Below are 22,139 nucleotides of genomic sequence, written 5' to 3'. Positions count from 1 at the left end.
TATACCAACGTTCAATCTGCGGTGTGGAGTAGCGCTGACTCAAAATGTTGTAAATAAACTGTTTAATATACAAACCTTACAACAAATACAGTACTTGTGTACGGTCTTTAGCGGAAAGCCGTACGGCGGTTTGAACAAAACAAAATTAATGCTGGTGCTACCGTTACCTTGTCGGATGTCTTGAAGGTGGATGATGTCCGTCTCGTCCAAGGTAGTGGGTAGTCCAGGGGACGGAAGCGGTGTAGACAGCAGCGGTGTAGACCAAGGGTGCGGGGGCAACAACAAGGGAAATGACTAGCACTGGTGAAGTTAAAAATGACTGGTATATTGAACAAAACTTAAAACTGACAGAAATGAAGTTAATTGTGAATTAATGAGATTGAGAGAGTCTATGTAATATTATGTAGGTAAATGTAGCGGACGTCTGCCCATGACGCCGTCGGCAATGCTAGTGAGGAGCGTTTCCAGTAGTCGGAGTGGGGACGATTCGCCGTAGATAACGTTGGGCAAGGTTAGGGTAGCACCAATCTAGGGACTTTAAATAAGTACCGAACAACTTGTATAGCAGGTAATATCAATAATTTTTATCGTTACTATTAGTAACGATAGACACTAGCCCTGTTTTTTCTCAAGAATTCAATTTACCTTCGTGGTTTTCAGATTGATTTGGCACATTAAATGTTATTATTAAATTGTTTTTTGTCAGTACACCTAAAACTGTTTCGCTAACAGTCGCAAAACTTGTTATAGTGCTCAGAATTCGTATTTTTTTAAAAATAGTTATTATTTTATCACTTTTTATTTATTTATTTTTTTCTGAAATATTGTAAAGACTGAAAATATTTCAGTAGGTACCTCTTAGTTCGTTTCAAACAAAAAAACCCCTTCAAATGAAGCGTTACTTAAAAGGTTCATTTAACGAAATATTGAGACTGCACCCAAATAGTTTAAAATCAACAGTTTGATAATCAAAGGGTTTAACAGTTTTGTACAATATTGTGTTGAATACGCTGTGCAATAAATAATTAAAGATTCCACTGTTCATTCGTTTACTGCACTGAGCTGTTGAAGGAGCTTTAGCATATGGATATGACGTGTTTATGCTTTGCTAAAACCTTTTTATTTTACATTTCATTGACCCTAGATTCAAATAAACGTGAAAATTTTGTAAACATTAATAGTAAAACTGAGATTACAGGACTGAAGTTTATTCCATAGTAGCTCTACAGTCCTTATCAAGCCAGCCAAGCGAGAATTAAATACTACTTACTTAAAAAAATAACAAAAATGTATCATAAGTCATAATTTGTTTTTCAATTAAAATACCATTACAATTTTCTTCCTAATTAGTCGCAGTCCATTTACGTAATGGTAATTTAATGAGCTGAGTCATTATAAGCTATGCAGGTGTCTTTCAGTGCGACTTCTATAGAATGTATACATAGATACATGTTTTTAATCATTACACCTTTTATTAAATTGTCAATTATTGCAGTCAAATAAGAATAGTCAAGTTCAGTAGATCATTTCAATAGTCACTTTATTTACAATTTTTATTCATCGTATTAACAATATTAAAAAATGTGATAATTAATCTTCACAAATAAATTGTACAGCAGAAATATAAAGATTAATCAATGGACATACATATATGAAATTAGTCATTAACACTTTTTATGACCATGGAGGTAAACACATTTTTCATGTGTAAGTCTGTTTTAAAACGATTACCTTTATTTATTATGAATAAATCTACTGAGTGAAAAAAGACTATTTTGGGAGTTCCATTCTAAATATACGTATACGTAGTTTGAAAATAGTACAATATTAGTTTTGTTTGAATCATAAAGAGTATAATAATATGAAAAAAAAAATCTATACTATACTCCTATTAAAGAGGTGCAAAAGTAGGAATTCAGTAGCGAAATTGTAAGTTAATAGTAGTTTTTATAAGTAAAAAAACTTAAATTATTTAGAAATAGTATAAAAAAACAGCCGAATCAATGAAAACTGGGGCTTCAATAGATACACAGTCATGTAAAAATAAATGCAAAAAGGTAATTACTACTAACCAGCTACAACTGCAAATCTTATGTTGCATCCTCTGTAGTATATTAATAAACAAAAAACAAAAGGTGTAGTGAAATATGTCTAACTTTCGTTCAAAGGTGAATCTTGTTTGCACATTTTGTTTCGTTCTAGGCGAGAGTTAACAAACATTTTGCAAGTTTATTCATGTTTTGATAACACAGCTGAAGATTTTTTTTTATTTGGGATCAAGTGGACAATAGACGGGTACCTAATAATAAAAAATGTCGACAAACAGCTGTTGAATATTAATTTAGGTTTTAATATTTAACAAGGAATTTATGAATACCTTAGAATACATTAAATAGGAAACCTTGTTTATTACCGAACGTGTTTACCACTGAAACAATGTCTGGGCAAGCAGGTTTGCTGCGACGAGGGTAACACCTGTGTGTGACGTAAGCATTGACTGGCCAGTATCGAACGTCCGCCCACGACACCGTACAGCTGACAGGTCACGTGATCATATTGTTTTATGAATGACCCCCACCGACCATGTCAATCTATTGACTGAATGACCTGTTTCGCATGATAAGTAGTGTAAACTAAAATAAATAAAAGTTGTAGTTAAAATAAAAATAAAAAAATGGTTGTTTGTAATGCTTGCGTTGAGGTTTGTAAGGTAATTCTGTTTTTATAAAGTAAAGATGAGGGGAATTGAGAACTTCGGTAGTAAATTTTGTTAGTTATAAATTTCAATTAAAGAAACCGAATTAATATCGAGAATAATGTTATCGGTTGTAGTTCAATATTGTTGGCTGGATGCAGTTTGTTTACTTAACTGAGTTGATTTATTAATCAAAATGCGCATTCAAATTCTTTTCGGGAATACTCATTCATGTAAAACAAAATATATTCAACATCCATAGTTATTTCTCAATAACTAATCGTATAACTCAATAATTAACAGTAACCTGATAGATAACCACTTTGGTATCACCTGTAGGTTTGAGATATCAAAACTATAAGAAATTTATTTTGGAATGTACTATTTTTATAAAGGTAAAAAAATAACATAATGTGCGTTATGAACTAGTTAACTTTTACGTGATATGACTACCAAAAGTGTAGTAGGCCAGTTATAAACGCTCACTCTAGCCGAGTACTTCAGTTCGTGTTGAAAAGTCACTTATTATGTGGACTGTTCCGGGCATATATCTTGGCTCAAAAAAAAATGTTCAAAAAACATTTAAAAGGCCTCGTCCACTAAACCATTGACTCTATAAACAGTCAATGGCCAAAACTTTAAAGAGTTATAGTTAAAAAAGTAACGAACCTGCGTTGACGATACTGGTACTAACATGATAAATGTTTGGTCCAACACACACAAAAACGTGTGTGGATGTTTCCTAAAACTGTCTTTGGAGTTAAGGCAGTTTTATAACAATGTTTGACACTTCAGATTTTGAATCCGTCAAAAAAATATTTTGATCATGCTTACACTGCTTTGCATTCACTACGTACTAATTTTGTATGGCGTCTACAAACGAATGTCTATTCGAAGTTAACCTAGAGGAAATCACACAATGACTTTGCTCTGAGAAGTCGCAGATGAACCCTTACAAACAGAGAACGTCACACACACAGATGACAGAAGCCACACACATACAACCATTTTGTCCGCAATGTGATTGTTGGGCGTAGTCACGCGACGGAGAATAAAACGAAAACATTTACATACAAAGTTTACTTTTTTCAGAGTTATTCATGAAAAATTGGTTAAAATGTGTCTTTAGTCAGTTTTCCTTAACTATTTATACAGCTAAACATGTGTGATTTATAATGTATAAAATAGTTATTTTCCTACAGTCATCCGACAAAGTTGGCTTCCTTGCATTGATTATAGTACAGAAAGCTGCTGATTGCTGCATTTACTTACTTTGTCGCACACCAGTATTCTAACCAAACAAAATACAAAACAATACAAAACAGCGTGGTTTTATTATGCACGCAACCCGATTACACTTGGAAATAGGTTGGCAGCACTTAAAGATACTATTAATATTATCAGCTGATTGACTATTTATACTACATTTAACCTGTCATTTCGTGTTTATATTCTACTAGCTGTTGTACCCGTGCTTTGCAACGGGAAGAGGACACAAAATAGAAACATTTTTATCTTTACATCTGTTGCATTTAATATAGTTACACATCCGCCAACGCTTTTAGAAACAAAATTCAACTTTTAGCCTATGGCCTTAATAGAAACGTTTAAGTTATGACTTTTAAATCTGGTAAGTAGTGGATACCACCATTTTGGGTTTGATTAATTTTAAATCTTGTGTAGGCTGATATGAGAAAAACTGACCAAATCTTCGAATAAAACTTTCACATACATGATTTACCTTCATCTCCCTTAGTTACATATCTATTTTCTTTATTTTGACATTTTAAATTTCAATTTTTAAGTTGCAAGAATACTAATTTTTTAATTTAAATTAACATTTTTTAATTTCACTCTTCTTCATATTAAATCACAAATCCTTCCGTCTTCAGTTTCTTCACTCACAATAAATCATTAGCAAGTAAAACTAAGTCAGCTGTTATAATCTTTAGAAATATTGTTGTGCCTTATCAATAGTCTTTTGAAATGTTAAAGAAACTATATCTGAACTATAAAAAATGTTAAACAAATAATTTAGCATTAACGACAGCAGAAAAAAACTAATATGATTATCAAAGCATCAAGGACCAAGGACAAAAAAATGTAATAGCAAATACAGTATATTATGTTTCATTGCATCTCTGATTCTACTCTACAAAAATATCAACAAACAACACAATATCATACCAGTTCTATTAATCAGTTCCATTGTCTATTACCTTTACATTTTCACACTTACCATTAAGTAAACATAGTAACAGATATTTCCTTGGTTTAATTTAATCAGTGATGTGACAAAACACAAATAATAAATTTATCAAATAAAGTAAATGTGAACTGAAAGCTATGTTAAGATAAAATAAGAGTATTTAAATCAACGATATACAATTTAGTTATTGATGATATTCTTTAGTTTAATTTAAGCATTGGTTTAGCAAAACACAATAACTAAATTTACCTAAATATACATAAAAAAAAACAATGTGATGTGAAAGTTATGTTAAGTTAATCTAACACATGTTAAGCAGTTCGAATTTACTTAAATTAGACTCCAAATTCATATAAAACATCTATACATTGTAATTTTCTTATTGTTTCCATGAAAATATATATATAACATTATTTTCATAACACTTAAGACACCATAAAAATCAAAAGTAGAGCCTTAGTTGATGCAGCAATGCTTTTAGAATATTTTTTTATTTCTATAATCATTGACATAGTTTTTGAATAAATGATCTTTGATAAATTTTTAGATTAAATAAACCAACCACATAATTGTATGAAATAATAGCCTATATTAAATTTCATTGGATCAGCTGTCTTAAAATGTGAAATATGCAATTTGGCAGTTCTTGTTTACATTGAAATGTCAAAGCAAATGTAAACATTGTGAGTATTCTCATTGCAGCCATGGAGACCAATCAATATTTACTTTTAAAATCCTCATCTCAGAACTTTTAAAGCCAAAGGGGCAAAGCCCACGGTCAGTATGGAAGTGTGAATAGTCCTATAATGGTCCTTGGTATGGTAACTATATTTTTGTAAAATTTAAGCCCAGTTGGTTCAGTAGTTTTTGCACCTATTAGTAATACACATACAGACAGACACCATTAGATTTTTATATAATAGTATAGATATAGATTTTCGTTCAACGCTTGGTTTGAACATAACCTAAAGTGTAGTATTTGAAAGAATTATAAGTGGGCCTAACATTTTTGAGAATAATGAACTCAGTGATTGTGAATATATGTGTACACCAAAAGAAATATGTAGCAGAAACTGCAAAGCATGTTTCATTGAACCTGTTTCCTGAAATATCAAGAAAGATTTATGAACGAGCATACGAACTGTTTTCTTCTTGGTGCGTAAGTAAGAGAGTTAAAAAATTACTTGTTTATTCTGTTTATACTTATTATTACGGTTTATAAGTGTACTCTTGAAAATAAGTAACAAAAAGGTTACACCTAAAGATACTACGACTACAATCAGCTGGTGCAGTGTTTCCCATTCCGTTCAACGCTTGGGTTTAACCTTACATTAAAACGTGTTGTATAGGGTTTAAAAGCCCTCTTCTTGAATCAAAGTGTCCACTGAGTAGTGAACTCGGCTGTCATCATTTAGTTGCTCAACTATTTTATTATTTATTTCGTCACAAAGTTCATTCTTTGGTGAAAGTATTGCATGCTTTTTTGTCCTTTTTAAAGCATCTTCAGAGAATCCTTAACTGAAGATTTTGTCAATAATATTTTAATTCACAATACATTGGGGCGGAAGTCGTATCACCAAAGATACCACCAAGCACCGGAGACTCACCAAGACACCAAGATCATTATGGTAGCTCTCTTGGCCATTATCTATTCATAAAAGATATTTAGCAAATATTGATTCGCTTGGATTGGCTCTAATGTTTTTTGCAAGTAAAATCTTTTTATACATTGGCCATAAAGGTGATCTAATTATTGAATTTTCTACTATTGCACAGCGACTCGTGCCAGGTACTATGGGAGCACATTGCAGAAAATCACCTCCCAAAACAACAGAGAATGTAAATATTTAAATGACACAAGGGAAAGAGGTTATTTTTATAAAGACAGATGTTTTTTTAGAAATGAATCATATGTTTGATAAACTTTACTAAATTTTCACCTATATTTAAAAATACATGGCAACTTTTAAGTCCAATGGGGCGAAGCACATTGAACTGAGCGTGACAAAAATTATTCCATGACTTCTGCAGATAATTCCCTTTAATTTGACACATCAATCATCAAAATCGGTTAATAAATAAAAGAGTTTTGCTGTGCACAAGAAATTCCTTACGGAATTAGTATAATAGATTATTTATTTATATGCTTTATAGTGACTGCAGGAAAAAATATAATGTGTAACACGAGGCAAATGGTCTTTGCTGCACTCTAGAAAGTATTGTTTAACTAGTGAACAAAGTGGCACTTTGATGCACACGAGAGAAATGTTTAAACACGAGCCGCTGGTGAAGTGTGGGGTTCTATACATTTCATTAATTCTTTCCATTCAATCAATTAATCCAAATAACTTATAAACTTAAATAGGCCTACATGATGACGATTTTTAGTCCAGTTCGGCTTCGTCTTCTAAATTATTATCACAATATAACATAGTGTAGGCCTATACAAGATCTAATGATTAGTCGAAAATGCACATTTTTGTAAACTGACTCTACTTATTTTCCACTTGTAAAATTGGACCGATTACGAAACCCAATTACATAAGTACTCTTTCTATATTTCTAATCATATTAGGTTACTAATAGCATAACACGAGTATGACAGTCATAAACATATTTACGTAAAGTGATTTTGAACAGTGAGTAAGTTAGATTTTGTTTTTCAGTAACTCGTTGGTTACGTCATTGTTTTAATAAAAGATGACTTCTAACTGCTGTATAGATTGCCATCAAGGTAAATTATGTCGCTTAAACGTGTATTTATTAAATGTATGATTTATGAAATTTGAATTGTTAGGCAACTATTAATAAATTTACAACATTATCCTTTAGGATTTGGTACTGAATATTTGGTAAGTAGTTTATACCTAAGACATAACTATTCACAAAGAAATAAACCCAAATATTTTGTTCTCTAAACTAAATACTGTGGAAATTTCCTTTTCACATTTAATTGCCACCAAAGGGCAGAAAAGGGCGTGGTGCAGAAGGCTGAAGTGAGCTCAAGGGTGGTTCTGATCCCTTATTGTTTCTGCGCCCTTGACGCCCTCCTTAGCGCTCTTTAGCTGTAGATTAATCGGCGGCTTTCTGACTGTTGCTGGCGTCTGCAACGTGGTTGTCTTAGGTCGTGTGATATGTCCAACATGTGATAGACCAAATGACGTAGAACAGTCAAAGCAATTGACCATTGGTCACTGGTGATATTTGAAACCAGACCTTCATTATAAAAATCCTGCATCTTTACCAATAGACCAAGTAGCAATCGTAGCAAAAATTTGTTTAAAACGATAAACTAAATGAAATCGTCGTGTTTTAATTAAAATAAAGGCAACGACTAATCTTGAATAAGATTGATTTGTACACGGTGGTTTAATTATTCATTAAATACTTTAAAATCGGTTACGAGATTATTTAGGCAATTCTCCTAAATTGCTTAAATAATAAAAATTTACGAATGTACAACACATACATGTGTGCTTACTATTGAGTAATTACACTGAAATTTAAAACAATGTGTTTAAATATTGGAAACAAACAAAATATAATGACTGATATACTTTAATGCCCTTTGTTGTGGGTGTTAGGACACTTTTACCAATCTGAAAAAAAACAATTACCCTGTCCATTCAAGTTTTCTGTTCGGAGACAATTTAAATGTACAGGTTTTGAATGGCACAGTTCAACATGGCTATTGAATATTAACTAGGGGAAACCCGTCTAAATCGACGGTTACTTTCAAGGCTTACGTTAATTCATCTAACTACGATGAATTGGGTGAAATATACATATTTTGAGCATTTAACATTGTTCAAAGAGTAAGTGTAAAAACAATAACAATATTGCGTTAGTTGCCAAATTTGGTTGTTAATTCAATGATTAAAATATTTCCTATCCTGTACGTCATCGGAGTTATTATTAGTATGTTATATGGTATCTCTTCCTTTGGTAGAACCTTTAAATAGTATTTAAATCGTATTGGTGGATCTTTTGTAGCTAAACACTTCCGTGATTTCATCAGTGTTTGAGACAAAATATATGTTTGTTGAGAAGACACGTTCTAACTTCAAAGGGAGGTATATCCGTTACAGTGTAAGCTTGATTTTCCTTCGTCACGTCGCGTCAGTTCATATCGTACTTCTGTGCCAATGAATGAACCCTCTAGCATAGTTTTGAGAAATTGACTGTGGGGTTACTGATAAAGCTGGAATTCCTTGACATGGGGGATGTCAGTTAGTTGTCTCGTCTCGGCCTCATCAATAACATAAAGTTGTCAATATAATCTCTCTACGGAATGTTAAGTGTAGTGGAATACATGAAGTAAAGTTGGCTTTTATTCTTGAACTGTGTTATTCTGAACTCCTAGTTCATGATCTTGGCGGCTTCATTGGCAATAAATAATGCAAATGACATAGCAATTGAACATTTCCAAAAAGAAAAAATACTGTAAAATGGCTATTGACGTTTACATATTGTTAATCAACGTATATGATAAATACTTTAATCCTTTAATACGTTTTTTTTATGGCGACCATTCATAGTAGGTAAGTCAAGTATGAATGGAGATGAGTGTAGGAAGAGTAGCGCGATCTTGAAGTCTTGTTAGTTACTAAGGCCGACATTCCTTAGATACTGCTGTTAATTAATAGCCCATACAGCGAATGGCAACCAAGGGATCTACAGTTTATAGTTGAATTGGAACCAAATTTTTTTGCATTGGTATTTATGAATTGGTATAATTATCAGGATAGCACTGCGGGTAGTCGTAGTACTCACTCGTGCGGACGTTAATCCACACCAGGGAGTATCGCATCCACAGTGCATTCCTATAAATATCCACAATTCGTGACCTCCTAGTAGCTGGATTACAGGACGACGCCACCCGTCCCAGTCAAAGGATTATGTGATCTAGTTTAAAAGGAATATGACCTTTCTGTCATGACAGTAGCTGCTTAAATAGTATTTTCTCTTTGTACCATATTTTACAGCCAAACTGTCGTGTTATTTTCAATAATGTTACTAATTCAGTGTGCCAAAGTCCGTAATATAGGCAGGTGCAAATTATTTGTCAAGATAGGTCAAGATAGGTCAAGATAGGCCATTTTAGGCAATGTTTCTAAGTTTGGATTTTATTAGATACAATAAGAGCAGATATTTCTACATAAATATTTGATATTTTGTAGAATAATATGATAAAATGTAGGCAAAAGTGGCGAAAAAGGCACATACCAACCCGTACAATATATATAAGATAGTTCAATAAGATATAATTTAAGAATTGCTGTGATAAAAGGATTTTCCACTGATTTCGTAATGGAACGTTATATTGCAAAACATGGAATGATAAAGAAGAAAATCAATTTTAAAATCAGAAAATAACATTGCAAATACTTATTTGGTAGAATTCAACTCCCAATAAATATGTGTTGTTTGAAATACAATTTAAAAATGAACAGCTGTTTCATTAAAAAGTATTATCCTCATGGCCAAAATGTAAACAACTCTGTGGAGGGATCTTTAAAGGCTTCTGGGGCAGAGTCCTAAAGGATTTTGCTTAGTTTTTCTTTTCATAACTCATCTACAGACCAAGACCTTTCTTTGGACACCTCTACCAAGTTTCTACGCCCAACCGTTCTCTCAAATTAGTGGGGACAAAGTTTCAAATCAAATATTTAGATTCCCCCATGTTAATCTTATGGGAGAAACTCCAACTTTGATGGCCTGTGGGGCAAAGCCCGAGGATTTTTACTACATGAATTGGTGAAAGGGGGTGTCTACACAAAAAATATTTTATTTTGACACGTCGTTTGTAAAAATCCGTCCATTATTAACGGAGGAGTAGTGTTTTCAAGAAATCGCCTTCACGTATTATATATAAGGATGCCACTGATGAGGGAAATATTAAAATCAATTGATTTAATATTCTTTTCGTCACAACGCAATAGAGCACTCGAATCCAAATGCATTTAAAAGATTTGTATTCAGACTTTTAAGCTCTTATTTCAAAGACGTTTTAGAACTTACCTGCATTATGATGGCTATTTGGTCTGAAGAAGATTACTGTTCGTTCTTTGTTGCTATGGTCAGTGCTTTGAGATTCAATAAAATAATAAAAAATACAAAATATATTTGAATATTTTTGACGAATCTTATGTATTTCGTCACTGTTTATTCCAGACCAGAACAATTCCTTTTTCATGAATTATAATTTCAAATACGTTTTCGAGTTTGTCTGTATATTATAATAACTTTGGGTACGAAAGATAACTGTTTTGTTTATATCTAGAAGTAGTGTTGTTTATATCTAGAAGTAGTTTTGTTTGTGAGTAAATTTGATTTGAAAATGTTTAATTTTGAATATGTATTGCCATAAAAGAGTGAACACTATGGTGTGTTCTGTCTGGGTTCTTCTCCTTAATTGTAACAGGCTGTGAGAGATGTTCCATACTTGAGTCCAACCTTTGCCAGAGCCTGTTTTGCTGCATTCACTAGCTTAGATGTGCAAGAAGCTTTTAGAACACCCTTGTTAACTAACACCGAACCTGCCGATACGTTTGCACCTGTAAAAATATAAATTAGCGTAAATAATGCTTAGTATTTTCAGATGTACAGGTGAATAATGTACGTACATTCAGTTGCAGTTTTATATTTTTTACCTAACCCGCCATGTTAAACTTCCCTATCCCAAGCGTGATGTATACAACTTCGTTACTTCTCGAGTGATGTAAAGTATCAAAAACTCACTCGGTGATGTAATGAAACCCATTTAAATAACATTGAGTAATTAACTTAAAAAATATACCTCTATGGAGCCAACGACGTTCAACGCTAGAAATCAGCTGTGCTCTTGAATTTTATTGTTATGTTTTGAAGAATTTTCCTAACCTAGCTTTTTTTTGTTTGTAAATGAACGTTTACTGTTAGAAGATGAGTGAAATGAATGATGATTAATATTGTTCGTAACCTCCTGTATATTGTCGGGTCAGGTAAAATCTTGTACGTTACACGTTACGCAAGAGCGTGTTTACATCACTTAGGTAAATTATGCAACTCGCTTCCGCTCGTTGCACAACCTTCACCTGCGTGATGTAAAAACGCTCTTACTACACTTGTAAGGTAAATAGCTATTACACCATCCTTAAAATCCAATAAGTTATGATTATTTCAAAGGTAAAAAATAAAAACTGAATGATTATCTCTAGATCAATTTATTTTATCGAGCAGGTTATACTGATTTTTGGAAGATCAGTTTCCTATGAAATTAGATTTACAAAAGACTTCCGTTTACTAAAATGGTAAAGGGTTAATTTGTCATTATATCGAGGGTAAAAGTAGCTTATCTTGTTGAACATTGCCTCATACCATAGGATTATTTGGTCAGAGAGATAATTATATACCACCAAATTGTGGATTTATTTTTTACGATAACATAAAGAATCAACATGATTCATCTATATTTTCGTATCATGGGCGTAAAATTTAGTAAAAGTAAAATCTAGTATGCACTAAGTACTAACTATTGTTAGTGGAAACCTACCACTGACACTGCATGAATAGCACGCACACACTGAGTAGTCAGGTGAATGGTAGACGACGTATGTGTACCTCAGAACATCACCAGTGTTTGGGTCTGTAAACGTTGTAAACTGTATTAAAGTATAACTGCAGGAGACTTAACACTATTCGCCCACCAATTCAGCAAACAATAAAAAAGCTGAAATAGAATGCCTATTTCTACCTATTCAATAGGGCCTACCTTTAATTCTTTAACATTTTTGTGTACACAGTTTTTTTTTTTTAATTTGATTCATGGATATATGTGTAATTCGGAATCTGTTCATCGGTGTTTAATTTTTCCCCAGCGGAAGGTAATTTTTTCATGAATTTTTACTAACAGAAACTTAGAGAAACGCAATACATATCGTACATACTACCCAATTAACTAATCTTTATTAACATGGCATGCGTTGACATAGTGGCTTTTTAAACTAAGAGTGGCGTTGTCCTTTTATTCAAATTGTAATGAACTGTTTAGTAGCGCAACAAAAGATTTATGACAATAATACAAAGGATTGATTGATCTCTTAAAACCATTGCAAACAGTTTTGTTGAAAAACTTTTGGAAACTATAACATTTGGTAACCGGAATCAATTGACTAACTTTATAGTGGTTAACTTTATCAATGGGTTGACTTTATTTTGTATTATAAATTTCCTTGAGACCAAAGTCTCAAGATGTTGGAATATGTACCATAAAATTACCATAATAATTACCTCTAAAGTTACCATAAGAAGATTTTTATTTTTATCGTTTACTACTCGTCACGAAAGTTCCATTTCAGGGCTCGATAGTTTTTCCGTGCTCAGCTTTGCCTCGCTCGTTCGTAAACCATTATCTTGCTTCGAAATGGACCACTTTGAGGTTATTACTAGTGAAGTATAATATTTTAGACTCACTCAAGAAATTCGCAAGATCTCTAAAGAAAGTCTAGTGGTTTCATTAAAATTAGATTTTTTGCCATACATTAAATTCGTAGGAGAAAAATAACTATGAATATTTAAAGGCTACGTCTAACTAACCGTGTTTTAGAACACGGAATAATGGTTAAACCGTTTACATAAATAAATAATGAAATAAACAGAAGTATTACGTACAACATTATTAAAAGTATATTTAACAACAAACATGGTTGTGGATTGTGAATTCCTGGATATATTTTAAAACGTTTTTATTAGCCCGCTTTCTTGTCCGGTACAAATTTTGATATCGATTTTAAACTAACTTCCTGATAAGCTAGAGACTTGAAACTTGAAACATAGCTCGCAAATGGATGACAATGCAATAATCATTTTATTTTCATATTTCCAGGCCCCATTCATATTGGGGCTAGGCCCCATGGGCTTCAAAATTGTCCATATTTACATTTTGGAAGAATGTAAACATATAAATTGAAGTCAGCTGTAAATACTTAAATTTGACAGTTCAAAGAGCAGAGATTAAGAGGTACAAATGTTCTGCTCCCGAGAGATTCTAAAATATAAAACAAGCATTTTAAAGTAAAGATAAAACATCTGATTACAGCCAATAAGGTTTTGGTTATGTATTAACAGGCCATATAAAATATATTTCACATTTACACAATAAAGACTAAAAGTAGAAAATAATTTATAAATATGTGGAGGGAATAAATACTTGTAAGATTTAAAACGAAAAACGTGGGGCGCATGCAATAGACAATAACAGTTCAATAGGTGAAGATAATTGTAAATTAGCATGCACCCCACGTTTTTCGTTTTAAATCTTACAAGTATTTATTCCCTCCACATATTTATAAATTATTTTTTACATTTTAGTACGTTCAAAAACGTGGCATTTTTAAAAAGTATTACTATTTATAAATTTTTACAGTATTAACTTGCCTATTTTCACATTACAAAATCAATTACTTACCTATGACCAACTCTTTGCCATCCTTATAGCCTAGAATGTACGATCCTTTTAGAACTCTGCGAAAATTAAAAGTGGATTGATTAAAAAAATAAAATGTGAAAAAGCTGATTTAAACGTCATAGTTCGTAGTTTTCAACTAAAAACTGTAACCAATTAAATTCATAAAAAAATTAACTCAAAAGAATTCAATACTGTATTTGTTTGGTTGAAGTTTATTACACATTAGTACAGGTAAAATAATACAAAAACACTCCATATAAACAACAAAATTTGTACATTCATGAAATTTCACCCGTGAGTTACTAATAATATGAGAAATGAAGATCCGATGAGTCCCCAAAATTTTGGGCGTACTAAGGCCCTTTTTGGGGCCCTTTTTGATCCGAAGGGCCCTTGTTCCTGAATAATTTTGTTTTTACGTTTAAGGTCGAGTGAGGTGTGGTTTTCGATGGTTTTAATTATTTTAAATCGATTGGGACTAGTTTTAAGTGTATTAAACCACTCCATACAGGGTGTTTCGAAATGTTATTACTTTTTACGATATTTAAACATTTATTCATAAAGTAATAAAAATTAGATGCTCTATATAAAATGGGATTGTTGAAAATTACTGTAAATATTCTTTACTATATAAGAGGGAAAGATCACAAGAAGTAAGAGAAAATATTAAATATCCCCGTCACAGCAAACCTGCAGACTAAGCGAGTTTTCATTTGCCCGATTTTCAATTAACCAAAATAGCATTGAGTTTAATGAATACTTAGGTTTACTTCTACAAAGGAGGCTAATAAAGTGTGTTTATCGTAAAATATTAATAACCTTGTACAAAACAAATAAATTTGACTAGTTTTATTAGGACATATCTACAAACAATCGAACAAAATCATTTTACACTATTCCCCTAAAGAATAACATGGAATTTTAATTGTATTCGTAACTAATACACTTACAAAACACGTTAATATACTAAATTATTTGTTTTCTTTAAGCTCTTTAAATGCTCTAGAGAACAATTAATTGGGAAACTTTGTGTTTTGAGGGTCAAAGATTACAAATGTATACAACATAAAACCCTGTTCCAAGGACCGATTATGCCGGTTTCGTTAAAATTGAACCAAAATTACTCGAGTTATCATGTTTACGGACACGTATATAACATGGATATATTATATTATATATATGTATATAAACACATATATAATATTTTGAGTTATCTAGCAACCCTCTAAACAGCAGCCCTCTAAGGGTGCTTTAGGCTTCTGGGGGCATCGAAATGAACACGTAAATCGGTTTCGGGTCTATAAGACCTTCGGTAATAACTCATTTCCTCTACGGGAAGTTTGCTTAAAAGGGATGGATTAAGTTTTACACTATAACATAATAACATAGGTTTCTACGCAAAAATTTCAACTTTTAAGGTGGTGTGAATAATCTTTCAATGTGTTTTTCATAAGAACAATTTCAAATTGATATGTACTTTTCTTAGGTAGTTATTTAATTTTTTTTACATTTATTAAAAATTTAAACAATTTTATTTGTATAAAACCTTACATTACATATTAAAATAAAGTAGCCTACTTAAACTAAAGCTATTTTTCTACAATTTCCGTAGTATTTCTCTTTACAATTTCATCATCACAATAATTATTCTTAGACGACTCATTAACAATTTTATTATTCTTAGCAACTTGTCCATCTTTACTGATTTTGTCCAAGTTGGTGTTCAAGCACGATTCCCCTTTACAAACCTTGTATATTGCAGAACAGGCAACACCAATCTTAAAGCACGAACAATGTGGTGCAAAACACCTTTCATACATATTGACAAACCCCAACTTGTATCTTAATTTCCTCAAAATTATTTTCAATCAATACAAGTACGGTTGTCTTTCGTGGTTATGACGACCAGGACAACACTAAGACATCAGAGCAGCATTGTCGGTACAATCATTTTTGTCCTGAACAATGGGAACGAGGTTTATGGGGTAAAAATTGGGTTTTCACATTTTTACTTCACCCTCAAAACACAAAGTTTCCCAATTTTTCTCTAGAACATTTTAAATAGCTTAAAAACAAATAATTTACTACATTAACGTGTTTTTGTATAGTTATTAGTTACGGATATAAACACTAAAATTGTAAATTAAAAATTCCCATGTTATTCTTATGTAGAATAGGGTAAAATGATTTTGTTTGTTTTTTAATAGATATATCTTGATCAAACTTGTCAATTTTATTTGTTTTATACTAGGCTATTAATATTTTACTATAAACACACTTTATTAACCTCCTTGTAGCAGCAAACCTAGGTAATCGTTAAACGCAATGCTATTTTAGATTTAATTTAAAATCAAGTAAGTAAAAAGGAAATTCGCTAGGTCTGCAGGTTTGCTGTGACGGGGGTATTTAATATTTTCTACTCCTCGTGATCCTTTCCCCTTATGTAGTAAAGAATTACAATTATTTTCAATAATCCCCTTTTATATAGAGCATGGAGGTAACTAATTTTATCACTTTATGAATAAATATTTAAATATCGTAAAAAGTAATAACATTTCGAAACACCCTGTATGAAGTGGTTTAATACACTTAAAACTAGTCCCAATCGATTTAAAATAACTAAATCCAGCGAAAACCACACCTCACTCGACCTTAAACGTAAAAACAAAATTATTCAGGAACAAGGGCCCTTCGGATCAAAAAGGGCCCCAAAAAGGCCTTTAGCACGCCCAAAATTTTGGGGACTCATCGGATCTTCATTTCTCATATTATTAGTAACTCACAGGTGAAATTTCATGAATGTACAAATTTTGTTGTTTATAAAACCCTATTTTACCTGTACTACATAAGGAATATAAGATTACTCACCCGTTGTGAGAGGATCTTTGATTCCCATCGGAATCTTTGTAGAAAGTAGAAAATTGACAAGTATCGTTTGTAAATCCCGCAGGAGCTGACGAACTTCCGCTGACATACACAACATCATAGTCTCCTAACTGTCACAACATTTATAGTCAGTTCATAGGAATATAATACAATACAGTAATAGTGCAGAATAGAGGAATGTGTGCTTTGTAAACCACTGAACCACCAAGGTGCGAAACTCACCCTTAAAATTAAGGCGTTTGAACACATAAGTTACAGTGTGCCAAAGTTTGTTGAGTTTGTAAGAGTTTTGATGAAATAAGTTTAATAATTGAAAATGGAGGGTAGTGGACATCTCAATCCCTGTAAAAGATGTTGTTAATTTTAGAACTAATTAGAATGGAAGTGTTGAGCTACCAAAAGGTTTGCACCGTCTATGATACGAATCATGTGATACAAGTCACGTGATATATGTCATGTGATATTTGTAAACCGACCTTTAATCAAGTAAAACTGAAAGGGCAGCATTGTGTCAACGTATCAAAAACGAAGAGAGGAATTCCGTTTTGACGAAATCGTATTCAGTCAGAGGCTTTGTCCATGATCATGTTTTGTCACTAAAATCATTGTATCCATATACAATGATTTTAGTTTTTGAAAAGTTAATGAAAACTACAACAATTAATTTATGAAAATTTTTTACACATTTTCAATTAGTTGAAAGGATTAACAAGCACACATTAAGACCTCAGCTGACTAACATCTATATTGAGAAGCACACAGGCTGGTTAAACAGTTCTTTTACTATACAAACCTAGGCTTAAAAAGACTTAATAGTGATATGTTGTTGCACTTTAAAAGAAGAAAATCAGGAAAGATAGAATACGGGTTGACAATAATTTTCTAATAGTCCCGCCTTATCGAGGTGTTAGTTTTTCTATTGAGCTAACCTTAAAATCGAGTTGTAGGAGAAAAAACAAAGTCAATCTAATTTCCTCCACACAAAGTGATTAACTTAAATAAACTTGCTGGTTCAGCAAAAAAAGTAGCCAAAACAGTTTAGGATAGTAGTTAAAGTCATGTCATCGGACTTTATGTGATAGCAAATTCTTTCTAGAGAATGTTATAGGATCAGGGATTTTGTACCTTTCCTTTTTAAGAATCTGTTCAAACAATATACTCTGTAACTACAAGACCAATTGTCCAGATTTTAGGAATAAATTCGTATGAATATTGATTAGTAGTGTGGCAATTTACTTTTGTAAAACGTTTTATTTTACCTCAAGTGATATGTTTTTAAATTAGGTACATTTAAGGGGTTGAATTTATTTCAAAGGCAACATTTAATACCTCAATCCAATGGTATATTTTATCCTGTTTCCCTTTATTAGTAGTTGGATTTAGGTAAGGTGATGTCAAAGTAGGCTACGTGAAGTCACGTAAACTAATATCTTCATAGAACAATTTAAGGTCTCTGAGCATAATAAACATTTTGAAGAACTGTAAGGATTATTTTAAAATAATATCGAATCTCACAAACATGTTAACAAGTTTAACACGATGTGTTTACTTACAATATTCAGAAAAGGCGAGTCGTCAATTCCCTTACGTGAAGTCTGGATATTGTTGACGACATCTGACTCGCACGCTCCACTGGCCCCAGCCACGTACGAGAGGTAGGCGGCGAATGGGAGAATGCAGAGTAGTCGGGTCATGCTGGTAAAAGAATATCAACATTTCACACCAATGATTGTAAACAAGGTTTAATGCCAACGATAACCAAAGAAGTTGCAAGCAAATGATAGCATGTGAGCCGCTGAGGCTACCATAACCCAAAATAAAACCAGTGGAAGAACTTCAGGCCATTTTTGGATCAGTGGTCACAGTTGGGTAATGGACCAAACGCCAGAAGCGAAGTTGCCCATCATCATGGATCGAGGTCATGGTCCGGGTTACGGGGAAGTCTGATCCTGATTTAAGTGACAGTTAGCAGAACGTATCTTTCAATAAACAAGGATATTTGAGTATTATTTACTTCGACATTAATAGTCAAAACTATACTCAAGACCGGGGTCTAGAACATTTGAAGTTTTTATTTAGTTTAAAAACGGGTTAGTATTAAAAAGACACATACATTTTTCAAAATTTAGGGACTACTAATTGTGATCGGTGCAATAGTTTTCTCTGAATATGTGGCAAAAATTAGTACCTCAGTTTAATTAATATAATCTATTAAATCTATTGACTAATTAATTTCAAGTGTATTAACTCATGAAGCGTCGCCAACAGACACACAAATAAATAGACAGAAATTATGTCTTGTTTCTGTTTTATAGATTATAAATCAAGTAAAAAAACTCAAACTCAAATATCTTTATTTTTGACAGTCGTTACAAACTGCATAATAGCGTTAACAAAATGTCTCTTAAACAAATAAAAACAATATTTTCGTACGGATAAAATCTAAAAACTAAAGATCATTGTTTTCTTAAAAAGTCTTGAACACTGTAACAACAGCGTGACAAAAGAAGACTCTTAACCCCTTTGCCAAATTTGTCCCCACTATTTTCCATCTTCAGGGGAGTGGGGAGTGCATTAATAAGAAACAACTTTACGATTCTAGGCGTTGTAAATACAAAATTGTGTTTTATTTAGTAAATATTAGATATGACATATTTAAAACCCCAGTTACGAGGACACCTATTTCGCAAGGTAATAGGAGTCTGATAGTTTGGTTGACGAAATTAGACTAAATTATTGTTCTTTATTAAAATCCTCCTTGGTAAAGGTGGCATGCATAAGTAACTCCATCGATATAAATGCATTACTTCATTTATTCAAGTAGCTTATTCTTATCATATTATTTTGTATGGCATAGTTCATATTTAATAGCTTTTTTTCTACATAGTTTGATATTGATTAAAGTTGTAATAGCTCATCTTATATTAACTTAGACCCTAAATTAAAAAAAGTTAGAAAACTTTATTTTGGAGAAGGCATTTTACTCATTGGAGGAATGTATGAAAGCTGTTTAGATGTTAGGCTCAGCCTATGATCTTAATTTTAGTATAAAGACTATAAAATATTGTAACAATGACGAATTACCTGGCTGAATATGATGTTATGTGATTATAGGAAAATAAATAAATAATTAAATCAATAAGTAAATAAATAGACAATTAATTACAGAGTCAGATAATACGTATTTTCTCACCTCATAGTGAAAATAGTAGTAAGCCAATCGACAGTGGAAAAAACACTTCGTTATATTAGTCTTGTTCATTACGTTTTTATATAGTTTAAGAAACCCACGTCATGTTTAGCTAATAAAGATTAGGTTAGCTTCACGATGTCATGACTAGTGATAAAGAAACTATAAATTCTTTAGGCCATAACGTTTTTAAACTTAAGCACTCATATCTTTGAATGGTAGCCTATTTAGTAAAACATTTTAATCAATTAATTATTAAAGCCAACCTTTTTAAACTGGAAGCAAACCTAAAAATAAATTATATTATTTTTTTTAAATCCCTTTTTTATTAGTTACTGATGTTCTGGGAGTTACTTTATGAAGTGAATTCCATGTAGACATTAACAATAGCCATTAATGGTAATATTTACCAGTTAAAATTAATTTTTACCACCAGAATTAGGCCAGGATATTACTGTAAGTTATGTCATGTAAGCTATGTCTATTTACGATATTTTTTAACGATTAATTAACCCAAATAACCAATACAACCAACTAACCGAGCAAGGCTCGGTCCCCCGGTACTATTAATGAAGCTGATAATTGAAAAGTTTATTTTAACACTTAACATTATTTTGCCCAACCACTATTTAACTTAACCATTATGATGCTTCATTACATCACTTTTAATCTGCAATGACTTACCTGTATGTCGTGTTTCGCAGAAATTGTGATAGAAAACGGCGTTAGCCTCAATATAAGGCACCATACACAAAACAAGTTGTCTACACATATTAGTGACATTGTGTGAAAACGTGTACCCATTATAACTGGGAATGGTGGCGTACAGATGTGTGCCCTTCACACATAACAATATAACTCCACACAAGTGTGACAATCAACCGAATTGTCTTTGGCATTCATCTGGAATATGTTTTCGTGGGCCCTTGTTGTTTTGAAATATTTTATTTGCTTAGTTTTTGGGAATTGAATGTACATAGTGTAATAAACTGCAAATGGTTTCTTTATTATTTGAAATGTACTCGTATTGTCAAAAATAGATGTTCGACGCGGAGCTCAAGTTTCACGACCGATGTGAAGCCGTGGTCGGAAAAACGAGATTTGAAAGACACTTTTTGCCCGTGTGATTACCTATATGTTTCCTTATCTTAAAAAATAATCAACAAAACAAATTAAAAACGAGAATACTTTTAATCTATACATAATCTCAAAATGACTGCAAACTTGTTTTCAATCAACTCAAATAAATCTTCAAATAAAATAATATGAAACAATTATTTTAGGTTGAGTGTGAGATAGAAGGATTTAAATAAAAAAGAACAGCTCTTTGTGAACTATTTTATATGAATGAGGAACACGGATACTACAAGTGAATGGGTAAGGTGGGTGCGGCCACGGCGGAGTGATATGTGGCAATGGGCGGTGACTGTACCATCCTTCCTACCATTTAATTATGTGTTTGGTCTCTACACGAACGGATACGACTTTTAACCCAAATTGAAACCCTTGAAGTATAGAATTTGCTGTTCGTTACACACACATTTTGAATTCGAAAACAGTTTCTGCGAGTGCAGCAAAAATTCTTTACGCACGAATTACACTTTCCCTTCAATTATAAACATACATAGATTGAGAATGTTTTTGAAGAAGAGCATTTGCTGCTGTTCTCACTAATAACTAAACAGTTTAGATTTACATTAAAACTTTGTTT

General features: G+C 32.2%; 2 protein-coding genes across 2 annotated transcripts in view; one reads left to right on the top strand and one right to left on the bottom strand.

The window, feature by feature from the left end:
- Positions 1-22,139, top strand: part of LOC129000579 (uncharacterized) — a 225,482-nt gene that overhangs the window by 17,592 nt on the left and 185,751 nt on the right. The window lies entirely within an intron of this gene.
- LOC128999321 (uncharacterized) lies at positions 11,248-21,198 on the bottom strand. The gene is made up of 6 exons (XM_054425749.1): positions 21,113-21,198; positions 18,792-18,933; positions 17,221-17,348; positions 14,353-14,408; positions 12,439-12,531; positions 11,248-11,461 (listed from the first exon to the last, which is right to left on the bottom strand). The coding sequence occupies exons 2-6, from the start codon at positions 18,930-18,932 to the stop codon at positions 11,316-11,318; spliced, it is 564 nt and encodes a 187-aa protein (XP_054281724.1). The 5' UTR covers position 18,933; positions 21,113-21,198; the 3' UTR covers positions 11,248-11,315.

This window comes from Macrosteles quadrilineatus, unplaced genomic scaffold, assembly GCF_028750875.1.
Source record: "Macrosteles quadrilineatus isolate MER2022 unplaced genomic scaffold, UCM_ALF_1.0 Scaffold_8__2_contigs__length_117827958, whole genome shotgun sequence".
NCBI classification, from domain to species: domain Eukaryota; kingdom Metazoa; phylum Arthropoda; class Insecta; order Hemiptera; family Cicadellidae; genus Macrosteles; species Macrosteles quadrilineatus.
The sequence above is the reverse complement of the archived record's forward strand: the minus strand, read 5'-3'. Positions and strand labels throughout refer to the sequence as shown.

Coding starts and splice junctions, on each gene's coding strand:
- LOC128999321 (XM_054425749.1), bottom strand. CDS start 18,932: ATGACCCGACTACTCTGCATTCTCCCATTCGCCGCCTACCTCTCGTAC. Junction 17,349..18,791: donor ACTCGCCTTTTCTGAATATT/GTAAGTAAACAC, acceptor ATGTTGTGACAG/TTAGGAGACTATGATGTTGT. Junction 11,462..12,438: donor CTATTCATGCAGTGTCAGTG/GTAGGTTTCCAC, acceptor ATATTTTTACAG/GTGCAAACGTATCGGCAGGT.